This window comes from Elephas maximus, chromosome 3 (genome assembly GCF_024166365.1).
Source record: "Elephas maximus indicus isolate mEleMax1 chromosome 3, mEleMax1 primary haplotype, whole genome shotgun sequence".
Taxonomy (NCBI): domain Eukaryota; kingdom Metazoa; phylum Chordata; class Mammalia; order Proboscidea; family Elephantidae; genus Elephas; species Elephas maximus.
The window spans coordinates 16,384,630-16,400,014 of record NC_064821.1 but is presented as its reverse complement, the minus strand read 5'-3'; the positions used below and the strand labels follow the sequence as shown (position 1 = coordinate 16,400,014).

At 42.3% G+C, this 15,385-nt stretch overlaps 1 protein-coding gene across 1 annotated transcript; it reads right to left on the bottom strand.

Annotated features, from left to right (window-relative positions):
• Positions 1–308: 308 nt before the first annotated feature.
• On the bottom strand, positions 309–2,339 carry LOC126070927 (serine/threonine-protein kinase MARK2-like). The gene has a single exon (XM_049875254.1). It carries the CDS (start codon positions 2,337–2,339, stop codon positions 309–311), a length of 2,031 nt encoding a protein of 676 aa, XP_049731211.1.
• Positions 2,340–15,385: the final 13,046 nt, after the last annotated feature.

The following is a 15,385-nucleotide window of genomic DNA, read 5'->3' as shown; positions in this document are numbered from 1 at the left end:
GGAACCAGCTCCATGGAGCCCAACGAGATGATGTGGAAGATCTGCCAAGTGTGCGATGCCAACAGCTGCGAGTGGGATGTCTCCCGGGCATATGTGTTGCTGTGCACACGTGACGTGCAGGCCAAGAGGACTTTGTGCAGTGGAGGATGAAGGTATGCACACTGCCTTGATGATTGCTCAACAGGGTTCAAGTGAAGTGAATTTCGGGCACCTTTTTTAGGTGGGTTTTCCGAACATTGCCTTCAAAATTACAGAGGAGCTTAAACCTTGGAACTCCTGTTTTCTCTCAGGCAGCTGCTGCCCCCATTTTAAAGTGCAAGGTCACTGGTGATTTTTGAGACAATGTTATTGAAGGCCTCAGAGGTCCCTGAAATTCTCTTCACTTTTACCCCATTGAGAGTCCTCTGAGGCAGGGTGCACACCTCCATCCTCCACTGAGTGAAGTCCTGTTGTCCTGGTGTGCCATTCATACACAGCAGTGTGTATTTGTGTGTGAGATCCCAGTCACAGCCATTGGCATCCAACACTTGACAGATCTCCTGCAGCATCTCGTCGGGCTCCAAGGAACTGGTGATCTTCATCCTCCAGGTAAATTTGAGAGAGCGTGGTTTGGCCTGTTGAGGTTTGATCATTTGTGCAGCTTTGCTGTCCGATGCTTTGTGGTCCTTTTTGTCATATGTAAAACAAAGGCATCTTCTCATGAGCTTAAAGAACCTCCCAGTGGCCTGCTTCCAGCCCTGGCTGCTGACAGAGGAAGAGGCTGGACTCACAGTCTGGGGCAAACTCGGCTGGTCAGGTAACTCATGCACCTGCTCCTCAGAGGAAGAGGCTAGACTCACAGTCTGGGGCAAACTCGGCTGGTCAGGTAACTCAAGCACGTGCTCCTCATTTGCGGAGCTTAGATTTGACATTCCCTGGGTAAAACTGGTTTTCTCCGGGGCCCCGGCACTCTCGTTGATGGTGTAGGCTGAGGAGGAAGGCACAGAAACACACTGGGGTGGTGTGATGGGCTGTGGCACCTCACTGTTTCTCCCCTTGGCATACAGGTCAGAGTCCTGGTTGGGCTGTGCCCAGGCTGTGGTAGATTGCTGCCGCAGGTGGGCCAGGGCCAGGGAGAATGATGGAGAAGTAGACACCATGGAGGTCCCCATCCCTCCCTCAGAGAGAGTGTTCAAAGCATCGCGGATGTAGTAACCAAAGGTGGGAATGGTGGGCTCGGTGTAACTACGCTGTTTGGGTTTAGGACAGACGGTAGGAGGCACTTCATGGGATGAGGAAGGAGTGTGGCTATCGGTGCAATGGGCTTCAGCCTGGGGTTCCAGGGTGCTGGTGTGGCTGTCAATCTCATATGTGTCGTGACGCAGGATCAGATAGGTGGCGTTCGCATCATTGTAATTGTGGTTCAACAGTGAGTCATGAATGTCTTCCTGCACGTAACCCGTGTTCACCGTCACCTCAGTGTGCCAGTGGTTATCGTAGTCTGGGAGTGGCTGCACATAGAGCTTTTGTTTTTCTTCATGGCTCACCTTCATCCATGGATGTGCTAGGATGTCCTCTAACGTGGCTCTCTTTCTTGGGTCACGAATGAAAATTTTACTGAGCAGGTGTTGACACTGGCTAGACATGTGGAAGGGAACGTGATATTGTCCCTGCAGCACCTGCTCTCGCAGCTTCGTCAAGGTCTTCCCACGAAAAGGCAGAGATCCAGTTACCATGAAGTATAGGATGACTCCCAGGCTCCACACATCCACTGGGGGTCCGTCATACTTTTCTCCCTGAAGGAGTTCTGGGGCAGAATAAGGGGGAGTGCCACAGAAGGTATCCAGCTTGCTCCCTGGGGTGAGTTCAGTTCCTAAACCAAAGTCTGCAAGTTTGATGTTCATTCGCTTGTCCAATAGTAGGTTTTCTGTTTTCAGATCCCTATGAACAATACTCTTGTCGTGGCAGTACTTCACCGCTGACACTATTTGTTGGAATTTCGTTTGGGCCTCTTTTTCGCTCATGAAGCCATGATTCACTAGGTGGTAAAAGAGGTCCCTTCCACTTGCATACTCCATCACTATATAGAGGGCGTGCTCATTCTCTATGACTTCAAACAGCTTTACAATATTTGGATGATGGAGATCCTTCATAATTTCTATCTCTCTGTATAGTCTGTGGAGGTCGGAGGACGTGTGCTGGATCTTGTCAATTATTTTAATGGCTACCTCTTGGCCGGTGATGATGTGCTGGGCCAGCTTGACCTTGGCAGATGCCCCCTTGCCGATGGTTCTGAGGAGGTGGTAGCGTCCCACATGAGTTTCCTCCACAGCAGAGAAGGCTAAGTGGCTCTGCAGCATGTTGGCTATGGTGCGAAGGCGTAGCGGGCTTTGGGATAAGAGGTGCCCTGGTGGTAGGATTAAAAACTTAAAAACCCAAAACCCTAAAAAGTGGTGACTAAAAACTTAATGAAATATGGAAAAAATGAGAAAAAGTTAAAATATAATCAAAAAGGTAAAATGAGAAAAGAGGAAGTAAAATTTTAAAAACTGATAAAAATAAGATAAATTGTATATATAAACAAAACAAGAAATCAATGAGAAAGATTCAAAAAAGGAATAAATAACATGAGGATAAGAAAAAATACAAAATAAAACAATAATAGTAAGATGATAAAAAAATTAACAAGTACATAGAAAAAAAGAAAAATTGAGGATGTAAAGGAAGAATAAAATGAAAAACGAATGAATGCAAATGAGGAAAAACAAAGAGAAAATAAGAATAGCTGGCGAGGAAATAGAAAAACCACAATTTAAAGAGAAAACAAGCCAAGTTTGGTCACGATGTCTCAGGTCACTGAAGGAGCTTCCTGAGCCAGAAAGACCACAAACCTAGGTTTCCAGGGACTTATATAGGGGCTTGGAGTTCCAAAGAATTGGCTCCTTATGAGGTCACCACAAGAAATGGACCAATAAAAACGGGGGGTAATTGACTGTGCTTTTTGCTCTCAGGGATTCTTTACTCATTTTTTTTTAGAAGAAAAATGTGTGTGTGTGTGTGTAGAGCGAGAATTCCACAGAGCTTTTCTTTCCTTTTTATTGATCTTCATGTTATTTTTTTTATTGTGTTGCAAATATACATAATAAAACACGCCATTTCAACAATTTCTACATGTGCATTTGTTACATTGCTTATATTCAAGCTGTGCAAGCATTTCACGGTTTATGTTCCAAATCATTCCACTACCTTTCACATAAACTCAATGATCCTAATCAAAAACTCTTCCTTCCCCCTCCCTGTCACCCCTGGTAACCACTAATAAGCTTTGTTTTGTGTATATTTGCTTCTGCCCTATAAGTGAGATCAGAATGCATCTCTCCTTTTCTGACTGACTGACTTTTCTCAGCTTGGTGTTTTCAGGCTTCATCCATGTTGTCGTATGCATCAAGACTTCATTTTTGGGAGTGTGTGTAATATTCCATTGGAAGTCCCTGGCTTGCACCAACAGTTAATTGCTCATCTACTAGTTTGGGGGTTCAAACCCACCCAGAGACTTCTCAGAAGACAGGCCCGGTGATCTGCTTTTGAAAGGTCAGAGCCTTGAAAACCTTGTGGAGCAGTTCTACTCCATTGTGTGTACGTACCAAAGTTTGTGTATCCATTCACCTGCTGATGGACATTTTGGCTGTGTTCATCTTTTGCTTCTTGTGAAAAGTGCTGCAGTGAACAGTTGTATATAGATTTCCGCTTGCGTTCCTGCCTTGCATACTGGCTGTTGTTGTTATTAGATGCTGTCGAGTTGATTCTGACTCATAGCGACCCTAGGTACAACACAACCAAACACTTCTGGGTCCTGCCCCATCATCAGAATTGTTGCTGTGTTTGAGCCCACTGTTGCAGCCACTGTGTCAGTCTGTCTTGTCAAGGTCTTCCTCTTTCTCCCTTACCCTCTACTTCACTAAGTGTCTTAGTTACCTAGTGCTGCTATAAGTGCAATACCACAAGTGGATGGCTTTAACAAAGAGAAATTTATTCTCTCCCAGTCTACAAGGCTACAAGTCCAAACTCAGGGTGCCAACTCCCAGGGAATTCTTTCTATCTTTGTTGTTTCTGGGAGAAGGTCCTTGTCATGAATCATTTTCTCCTGGCCTAGGAGCTTCTCAGCACAGTGACCGTAGGTCCAAAGAATGTGCTCTGCTCCTGGCACATCTTTCTTGGTGGCATGAGGTACTTATATCTCTCTGATTACATTTCTCTCCTTTTATCTCTTGGAAGATAAAAGGTGATAGAGGTCACACCCCAGGGAACCTCCCCTTCCATCGGATCTGGGCTGTGACTTTCGTAAACGCGTTTCATCCCTTTCTATTCAATCCATGACATTCCACCTTGTTGTTGTTGTTGCTAGGTGCCATCGAGTCGGTTCTGACTCATAGTGACCCTATGCACAACAGAGCGAAACACTGCCCGGTCCTGCGCTATCCTTACAATCGTAGTTATACTGGAGCTTATTGTTGCAGCCACTGTGTCAATCCACCTCATTGAGGGTCTTCCTCTTTTCCGGTAACCCTGTACTCTGCCAAGCATGATGTCCTTCTGCAGGGACTGATTGCTCCTGACAACGTGTCCAAAGTATGTAAGATGCAGTCTCACCATCCTTGCCTCTAAGGAGCATTCTGCTGTACTTCTTCCAAGACAGATTTGTTCGTTCTTTTGGAGGTCCATGGTATATTCAGTATTCTTCGCCAACACCACAATTCAAAGGTGTCAGTTCTACTTTTGTCTTCCTTATTCATTGTCCAGCTTTCACACGCGTATGATGTGATTGAAAATACCATGGCTTGGGTCAGGCACATCTTAGTCTTCAGGTGACATCTTTGCTCTTCAACACTTTGAAGAGGTCCTTTGCAGCAGATTTGCCCAATGCAACGCGTCTTATGATTTCTTGACTGCTGCTTCCATGGGTGTTGATTGTGGATCCAAGTAAAATGAAATCCTTGACAACTTCACTCTTTTCTTCGTTTGTCATGATGTTGCTCATCAGTCCAGTTGTGAGAATTTTTGTTTTCTTTATGTTGAGGTGTAATCCATACTGAAGGCTGTGGTCTTTGATCTTCATCTGTAAGTGCTTCAAGTCCTCTTCACTTTCAGCAAGCAAGGTTGTGTCATCTGCATAACGCTAGTTGTTAATGAGTCTTTCTCCAATCCTGATGCCCCATTCTTCTTCATATAGTCCAGCTTCTCGTATTATTTGCTCAGCATGCAGATTGAATAGGTATGGTGAAAGAATACAACCCTGATGCACACCTTTAAACCAATTAGTATCCCCTTGTTCTGTCCAAAGAACTGCCTGTTGATCTATGTAAAGGTTCCTCAAGAGCACAATTAAGCGTTCTGGAATTCCCATTCTTTGTGTTATCCATAGTTTGTTATGATCCACACAGTCGAATGCCTTTGCATAGTCAATAAAACACAGGTACACATCCTTCAGGTATTCTCTGCTTTCAGCCAGGATCCCTCTGACAGCAGCAATGATATCCCTGATTCCACATCCTCTTCTGAAACCTGCCTGAATTTCTGGCAGTTCCCTGTCGACATACTGCTGTAGCCGTTTTTGAATGATCTTCAGGAAAATTTTCCTTGTATGTGATATTAACGATATTCTATAACTTCCACATTCGGTTGGATCACCTTTCTTTGGAATAGGCATAAATATGGATCTCTTCCAGTCAGTTGGCCAGGAAGCTGTCTTCCATATTTCTTGGCATAGACGAGTGAGCACGTCCAGCGCTACATCTGTTTGTTGAAACATCTCAACTGATATTCCATCAATTCCTGGAGCCTCGTTTTTCGCCAGTGCTTTCAGAGCGGCTTGGACTTCTTCCTTCAGTACCATCGGTTCCTGATCATATGCCACCTCTTGAAATGGTTGAATATCAACTAACTCTTTTTGGTATAATGACTCTGTGTATTCCTTCCATCTTCTTTTGATGCTTCCTGCATCGTTTATATTTTCCCCATGGAATCCTTCACTATTGCAACTGGAGGTTTGAATTTTTTCTTCAATCCTTTCAGCTTGAGAAATGCCAAGCGTGTTCTTCCCTTTTGGTTTTCCATCTGCAGCTCCTTGTACATGTCATTATAATACTTTGTCTTCTCAGCTGCCCTTTGAAATCTTCTGTTCAGTTCTTTTACTTCATCAATTCTTCCTTTTGCTTTAGCTGTTCGACGCTCAAGAGCAAGGTTCAGAGTCTCCTCTGACATCCATCTTGGTCTTTGTTTCCTGTCTTTTCAATGACGTCTTGCTTTCTTCATGGATGATGTCCTTGATGTCATTCCACAACTCATCTGGTCTGCGGTCACTAGTGTTCAATGCATCAAACCTATTCTTGAGATGGTCTCTAAATTCAGGTGGGGTATATTCAAAGTCATATTTTGGGTCTTGTGGACTTGCTCTGATTTTCTTCAGTTTCAGCTTGAACTTGCATATGAGCAATGGATGGTCTGTTCCCCAGTCGGCCCCTGGCCTTGTTCTGGCTGATGATATTGAGCTTCTCCATCATCTCTTTCCACAGATGTAGTCAGTTTGATTTCTGTGTGTTCCATCTGGTGAGGTCCATGTGTGTAGTCACTGTATATGTTGGTGAAAGAAGGTATTTGTAATGAAGAAGTCATTGGTCTTGCAAAATTCTGTCATTTGATCTCCAGCACTGTTTCTATCACCAAAGCCATATTTTCCAACTACTGATCCTTCTTCTTTGTTTCCAGCTTTCGCATTCCAACCGGCAGTAATTTTCAATGCATCTTGATTGCATGTTAGATCAATTTCAGACTGTAGCAGCTGATAAAAATCTTCTCTTTCTTCATCTTTGGCCCTAGTGTTTGGTGCGTAAATTTGAATAATAGTCGTATTAACTGGTCTTCCTTGTAGGCGTATGGATATTATCCTATCACTGACAGCGTTGTGCTTCAGGATAAATCTTGAAATATCCTTTTTGTTGATGAATGCAACACCATTTCTCTTCGAGTTGTCATTCCCAACATAGTAGACTATATGATTGTCCGATTCAAAATGGCCAATACCAGTGCATTTCAGCTCACTAATGCCTAGGATATCAATGTTTATGCGTTCCATTTCATTTTTGCCAATTTCCAATTTTCCTAGATTCATACTTCATACATTCCAGGTTCCAATTATTAATGGATGTTTGCAGGTGTTTCGTCTCATTTTGAGTCGTGCCACATCAGCAGATGAAGGTCCCAAAAGCTTTATTCCATCCACGTCATTAAGGTCGACTCTACTTTGAGGAGGCAGCTGTTCCCCAGTCATCTTTTGAGTGCCTTCCAACCTGAGGGGCTCATTTTCAGGCAGTATATCAGACAGTGTTCCAGGGCTATTCCTAAGATTTTCACTGGCTAATGCTTTTCAGAAGTAGACTGCCGGGTCCTTGTTCCTAGTCTGTCTTAGTCTGGAAGCTCAGCTGAAACCTGTCCTCCATGGGCAGCCCTGCTGGTATCTGAATACCAGTGGCATAGCTTCCAGCATCACAACAACACAAAAGCCCCTACAGTATGACAAACTGCCAGACATGTGGGGGTTCCAGCTGTAGACCCCCAAAATTCATGTCCTTGCCACATGTAAAACACTTTCACCCCCTTATATCATCCCAAAAGCCTTAACTCCAAGTCCAAATTCTTTCCTGTTGCATAATTTCTCTTCATCTGTGAAATCTAGAAGTTTTTTTGCTTTCAAAGTAGAATAATGGAACAGGCACAAGGTAAACCTTTCTATTAGAAATGGTAGAAATTGGAGGGAACGAGGAGATGGGGTCATTACCAACAATTTACATTACCTCTCAAGGGTCGAAAATAACCCTCTGTTCTGAGAGACCATCTGGGTAATGGCCCTGCCCTCCAGATACGAAGTGTTGGCTACAATCTCTGAATTCTGGCTGGAGTCCCCTAGGGCTTGAACTTCAGCTCTACCTCCCAGGCCCACGGGAACGGCAACTCTGTTCCATCAGCTTTGGGCAGCCCCATTCTCCTAGTCCATCTGAGTGGCGACTCTATCCACTCGGCCTTAGCAAACCCCATTCTTCTGCCCTTTGAGCATGGCAGCCCTGCCCCCTCAGCTTTGGTCAGTGAATCTGGCCCAATCCTTTAGCAAAATATTACTTTCATGTGATGTTAGTGACACTGTTGGATAAATTCCACATTCTGTTGGATCACCATTCTTTAGAATGGGCACATATATCTCTTCCAGTTTGTTGGCCAGTTAGCCAACATCCAAATTTCTTGCCATAGATGCGTGAGTACCTCCATTGCTGCATGCATTTGTTGAAACATCTCAACTGGTGCTTAATTCCTAGAGCCGTGTTTTTCACCAATGTCTTCAGTGTAGCCTATGTTTGAGGCCATTGTTGATGCCACTGTGTCAATCCATCTTGTTGAGGCTCTTCCTCTGTTCTGCTGACCTTGTCCTTTACCAAACATAATATCCAGGAGGATTGGTCCCTCTTGGTAACCCGTCCAAAGTAAGTGATGCGAAATTTTCCCATCCACCGTCTAAGGAGCATTCTGGCCATACTTCTTGTAAGATCTATTTGTTTATTTCAGCAGTCGATGGTATATTATTCAATATTCTTTGCCAACACTATCATTTAGGTGTCTGTAAAGACTCTAACGATCCCTGGTGGTGCAGTAGTTAAGCACTCAGCTGCTAAGGAAAAGGTCAGTGGTTTGAACCCACCAGCCCCTCCGTGGAATAAAGACGTGGCAGTGTGTTTCCATAAAGATGAAAGCCTCAGAAACCCTGTGGGGGCAGTTTTCTGTCTGTAATGTCACTATGAGTTGGAATTGATAGCTATGGGTAAAGACTTTTACTCTGTGAGATTAAGGTGAGAGTAAGAGATGAAGCAAGCTCAGATTTTGGCCAGTCCAAATGGAAGTCCAAAGCCAAGCCACCCCTGCCAAAGCAATGTGTGGGAAAGGAACCCAAGACTGTGTCGAGTTTGGATTTGGGTGAGGATCTGGAGTCTGACCTGAAATTAGATTCTGCAGGCATGGAGGCACAACTACTAGAGTGAGGGCATGTGGAGTTCAATTTATTAATGGAGTATTAGCTCATGCCTGTCTCACAGTGGGTGTAGTGGGTCCCCGAACCCATACTGTAGTGATTTCCCCAGATCCAGAATGCGTAATTGGAATAGTCATGCTCAGCAACTGGCAGAAGCCACATGCTGGCTCCCTGACACATGGAGCGAGGGATATTATGGTACGAAAGTCTAAGTAGAAGCCATTAGAACTGCCCCTACCTAGGAATATAGGAAAGCAAAAGCAATGCTGCATTCCTGGAGGGATTGGAGAGATTACTGCCACCATCAAGGATTTGAAGAATGCATGGGTATTGATTCCCACCACATCCGTATTGAACTGGCCTGTTTGTCTCGTGAAAAAACAAATGGATCTTAGAGAATGACAGTGGATTATTGAAAACTTAACCAGGTGGAGACTGCAATTGCAGCTGCTGTTCCAGATGTGGTTTCATTGCCTTAGCAAATGAATATATCTCCTGGTATCTCGTATGGACCTGTTGATGTGTGTAATGCCTTTTTCTCCATACCTGTTTCAAAGGACCTCCAGAAGCCATAAGCCTTCAGCTGGCAAGGCCAGCAGTACACCTTTACTCTTCTGCCTCGGTGGTGTATCAACTCTCCAGTCTCATGTCATTTCAGCCTGAAGGGATCTCATTACCACCAAGCAAGAAGAGAGAGAAGAGGACTGCCTACTTTGGACACAGGGTCCCTGCACTGAGAAGCTCCTGGACCCAGGGTAAGACTGATGACAAGGACTTTCCTGAAGAGCCTTCCCTTGGAGCTTGTGCCTGAATTTAGCCTTCTAGCCTCCTAAACTGTGAGAGAATAAATTTCTTTTTGTTAAAGACATTTTCTTGTGGCATTTTTGTTGTAGCAGTGCTAGATATCTATGGCAGAATTCAAAGCCAACCTTCTTTGAGTAGAATATTTACACAGCTACAGGTCTCCTGTTGCTGTATTTATCATCTATCCTTGTTAAAAAGTTGCGGTGCTATTAAATTTTTTTGCTAAATTTTTAAACACAAATAAAAATGTTAATCTTGGAAATTTGCTGTAATTCCATTGGCATGTATATTTTATTACCACAGCAATTCTGAGACTCAAAATATTTTTTATCGTACTAGCTTTATGTGTAGTATTTGGGGGAAGAATTAAGAGAACAGAGAATTTAGAAATGGGTAATCCAAAGCATGAGATCGCAAACACTGTCATGAACTGGGGTTTGAGTCATAAGACAGAAAAAGAAACAGTGAGTGAATATTCACGTTCTCTTCTCCTCCTGCAGGAAGTCTGACATTGGCCTGCATCTTGCCACATCCATCTTGACCTGTCTGTGTGTTCAGTACTTCACATTCTAACCAGAATATCCTTGCAAAAATAAATCAAATGACTCCCGTGTTTACAATCCTTTCATGAATTCTCATTAGTTTTAGGAGAAGTTTCAAATTCTGAATGCAGCCTATTCAGTCTTCCATTATCTGGCGCCTAAAACTTCAGTTATTACTTTCCCTGTTTCACTCTCTGGACTGCAATCATAAGGAAACTGCAAATACCCTGTCATCTCTACTGTTCCATTCATCCTAAATTGTCCCTCTCCAGCCCCGACTGCTAACTAGATTTTACCAATCTTTCAGGTCTCTGATCAAATGTAACTTCTTCAGAAAGTATACTTCGGGGCCATTACTGTTCTTCCTCACGGCATCTGGGATTCTCTTTATACTCCTTCTCACATGTCAATTATTTGTGCAACAATATAGAGGTTTTCAGTGGTATATAGGGCTAACGTGTCTACAGATGCATTGTCATAGGCCCGTTTGTGATCTACACACAGCTTGTTGCCTCAGCATTCATTAATCCCTCCTAGCTACCTGCCCACCCAAGTTCTCACATGGCCATTCTTATCTTGTCACATGGTCTCTCGACAGTTGTAGCCTCCACCCTCCCTGAGGACTCCAAATGCATATCTCTAGACAGGATCACTCCAGATTGTTAGATTCTCCACATGGAAGTTTAATAGATACATCAAGTTTGACATGTTCAAAATCCTAATCCTTGTTTTTATTGTTAGATCTCATTGAGTCAATTGTGACTCATAGCGATCCTGTGTACAACAGAGTGAAACACTGCCTGGTCCTGCACCATCCTCACAATCATTGTTATGCCGGAGCCCATTGTTGCAGCCACTGCATCAATCCATCTCGTTGGGGGTCTTCCACTTTTTCGATGACCCTCTTGTTGACCAAGGTTGATATCTTTCTCCAGGGACTGATCCCTCATGATAACATGTCAAAAGAAAGTGAGACCAAACCTGGACATTATTTCTTGGAATGAGCATTCTGGCTGTACTTGTTCTAAGACAGATTTGTTTGTTCCACCAGTACTCATGGCATATTCAATATTCTTTGCTGATACCGTAATTCAAAGTTATCAATTCTTTGGTCTTCCGTAGGCATTGTCCAGCTCTCTCATGCATGTGAGGTACTTGAAAACAGCATGGCTTGGTAAGGTGCACCTTAGTTGTTAAAGTGATAGCTTTGCCTTTTAGCACTTTAAAGAGGTCTTTTGCAGTAGGTTTGCCCGATGCAATACGTCATCTGATTTTTTTTAATTTTTTTTTGTGCTTTAAGTGAAAGTTTAGAAATCAAGTCAGTGTCTCATACAAAAATTTATACATACTTTGCTATATACTCCTAATTGCTCTCCTACTAATAAAACAACACACTCCTTCCCTCCATTCTCTCTTTTCTTGTCCATTCAGCCAGCTTCTGACCCCCTCTGCCCTCCCATCTCCCCTGCATACAGGAGATGCCAACATAGTCTCATGTGTCCTCTTGATCCGAGAAGCTTCTTCACCAGTATCATTTTCCATCCCATATTCCAGTCTAATCCCTGTCTGAAGAGTTGGCTTTGAGAATGGTTCCTGTTTTGGGCTAATAGAAGGTCTGGGGACTGTAGCCTCTGGGGTCCTTCTAGTCCCATTCTGACAATTAAGTCTGGTCTTTTTATGAGAATTAGGGGTCTGCATCCCACTGCTCTCCTGATCTCTCAGGGCTTCTTTGTTGTGTTCCCTGTCAGAGGAGTCATTGGTTGTGGGCAGGCACCATCTAGTTCTTCTGGTCTCAGGCTGGTGTAGTCTCTGGTTTGTGTGGTCTTTTCTGTCTCTTAGGCTCATAGTTACCTTGTGTCTTTGGTGTTCTTCATTCTTCCTTGCTCCAGGTGGATTGAGACCAGTTGATGCATCTTAGATGGCTACTTGCCAGCGTTTAAGACCCCAGAGGCCACTCTCCAAAGTGGGATGCAGAATGCTTTCTTAATAGGTTTATTATGGCAATTGACTTCGATGTCTCCTGAAACCATTGTGTCCAAACCCCTGCCCGTGCTACACTGGCCTTTGAAGCATTCAGTTTAATCAGGAAACTAATTTGCTTTTGGATTAGTCCAGTTGTGTTGACCTTTCCTGTATTGTGTGTTGTCTTTCCCTTCACCAAAAAAAAAAAAAAAACTTATCTACTATCTAATTAGTGAAAACCCCTTTCCCTCCCGCCCTCCATCCACCCTCTTATAACCATCAAAGAATATTTTCTCCTCTGTTTAAACTATTTCTCCAGCTCTTATACTAGTGGTCTTACACAATATTTGTACTTTTGCATCTAACTAATTTCACTCAGCATAATGTCTTTCAGATTTTTCCATGTTATAAAAAGTTTCATGGATTCATCATTGTTCTTTATTGATGTGTTGTGTTCCATTGCGCAAATATACCATAATTTATTTATCCATTTACCCTTTGATGGCCACCTTGGTTGCGTCCAACTTTTTGCTGTTGTAAACAGAGCTGCAGTGAACATGGGTGTGCATATATATGTCGTGTAAAGGCTCTTATTTCTCAAGGATGTATTCCAAGGAGTGGGATTGCTGGATCGTATGGTAGTTCGATTTCTAGTTTTTTAAGGAAGCACGAAATCAATTTCCAAAGTGGTTGTACCATTTTACATTCCCACCAGCAGTGTATAGGTGTTCCATTCATTCCACAACCTCTCCAATATTTATTCCTATGTGTTTTTTGGATTAAAGCCTGCCTTGCTGGAGTGAGATGGAATCGCGTTGTAGTTTTGATTTGCATTTCTCTGATGGCTAATGATCATGAGTATTTCCTCATGTGTCTGTTAGCTACCTGAGCCTTCTTTAGTGAAGTGCCTGTTCATATCCTTTGCCCATTTTTAATTGGATTATTTGTCTTTTTGTAGTTGAGTTTTTGTAGTATCATGTAGATTTTACAGATGAGGCGCTGATCGGAAATGCCATAGCTAAAAACTTTTTCCCAGTCTGTAGGTAATCTTTTTACTCTTTGGTGAAGTCTTTGGATGAGCATAGGTTTTTGTTTTTTAAGAGCTTCCACCAATCTAGTTTTTCTCCTGCATTGTTAGTAATGTTTAGTATACTGTTTATGCTATGTATTAGGGCTCCTAGTGTTGTCCCTGTTTTTTCTTCCATGATCTTTATCGTTTTAGATTTTATATTTAGTTCTTTGGTCCATTTTGAGCTTGTTTTTGTGCATGGTGTGAGGCATGGGCCTTGTTTCATTGCTTTGCAGATGGATATCCAGTTATGCCAGCACCGTGTGTTAAAAAGATTGTCTTTTCCCATTGAACTGACTTTGGGCCTTCGTCAAATATCAGGTGCTCATACGTGGATGGATTTATGTCTAGATTCTCAATTCTGTTCTGCTTGTCTATGTATGTGTTTTTGTACCAGTACCAGGCTGTTTTGACTACTGTGGCGGTGTAATAGGTTCTAAAATCAGGTAGAGTGAGGTCTCCCACTTTGTTCTTGTTTTTCAGTAATGCCTTACTTATCCGGGGTCTCTTTCCCTTCCTTATGAAGTTGGTGATTTGTTTCTCCATCTCATTAAAAAATATCATTGGAATTTGGATCGGAATTGCATTGTATCTATGGATGACTTTTGGTAGAATAGACATTTTCACAATGTTAAGTCTTCCTATCTGTGAGCAAGGTATGTTTTTCCACTTATGTAGGTGTCTTTTGGTTTCTTGCAGTAGTGTCTTGTAGTTTTCTTTGTATAGGTTTTTGCATTCTGGTAAGATTTATTCCTAAGTTATTTTATCTTCAGGGGGGCTGATGTAAATGGTATTGATTTGGTGATTTCATCTTCAGTGTTCTTTTTTTTTTTGGTGTAGAGGATTCCAACTGATTTTTGTATCTTTATCTTGTGTCTTGATACTCTGCTGAACTCTTCTATTAGTTTCAGGAGTTTTTTTGAGGATTCTTTAGCTTTTTCTGTATATAAGGTCATGTCATCTGCAAATAGAGGTACTTTTACTTCTTTACCAACCTGGATGCACTTTATTTTTTTATCTAGCCTAACTGCTCTGGCTAGGACCTCCAGCACAATGTTGAATAGGAGTGGTGATAAGGGGCATCCTTGTCTGGTTCCCTTTCTCAAGGGGAATGGTTTCAGAATCTCTCTGTTTAGGATGATGTTGGCTATTGGCTTTGTATAAGTGCCCTTTATTGTTTTGAGGAATTTTCCTTCTATTCCTATTTTGCTGAGTGATTTTATTACGAATGAGTGTTGAACTTTGTCAAATGCCTTTTCTGCATCAATTGATAAAATCATGTAGTTCATTTATTTTGTTTTATTTATATGAGGAATTATATTAATTGTTTTTCTAATGTTGAACCATCCCTGCGTAAGTGTTATGAATCCCACTTGGTCATGGTGAATTATTTTTTTGATATGTGTTGTTGAATTCTGTTGGCGAGAATTTTGTTGAGGATTTTTGCATCTAAGTTCATGAGGGATATAAGTCTGTAATTTTCTTTTTTTGTGGTGTCTTTACCTGGTTTTGGTGTCAGGGATATGTTGGCTTCATAGACTGAGTTTGGGAGTATTCTTTCTTTTTCCATGCTCTGAAATACCTTCAGTAGTAGTGGTGTTACTCCTTCTCTGAAAATCTGGTAGAACTCTGTAGTGAAGCCGTGAAGGTCAGGGTTTTTTTTTTGTTGGGATTTTGATTTCCTTTTCAGTATCTTCTTTTGTTATGAGTCTATTTAGTTGTTCTAGTTCTGTTTGTGGTAGTTTAGGTAGGTAGTGTGTTTCTAGGAATTCCCAGATTTCCTCTAGGTTTTCAAATTTGTTAGAGTACAATTTTTCATAGTAATCTGATATGATTCCTTTAATTTCACTTGGGTCTGTTATGATATTGCCCATCTCATTTCTTACTTGGGTTATTTGTTTCCTTTCCTGTTTTTCTTTTGTCAGTCTGGCCAATGATTTATCAATTTTTTAAATT

Coding starts and splice junctions, on each gene's coding strand:
- LOC126070927 (XM_049875254.1), bottom strand. CDS start 2,339: ATGCTGCAGAGCCACTTAGCCTTCTCTGCTGTGGAGGAAACTCATGTG.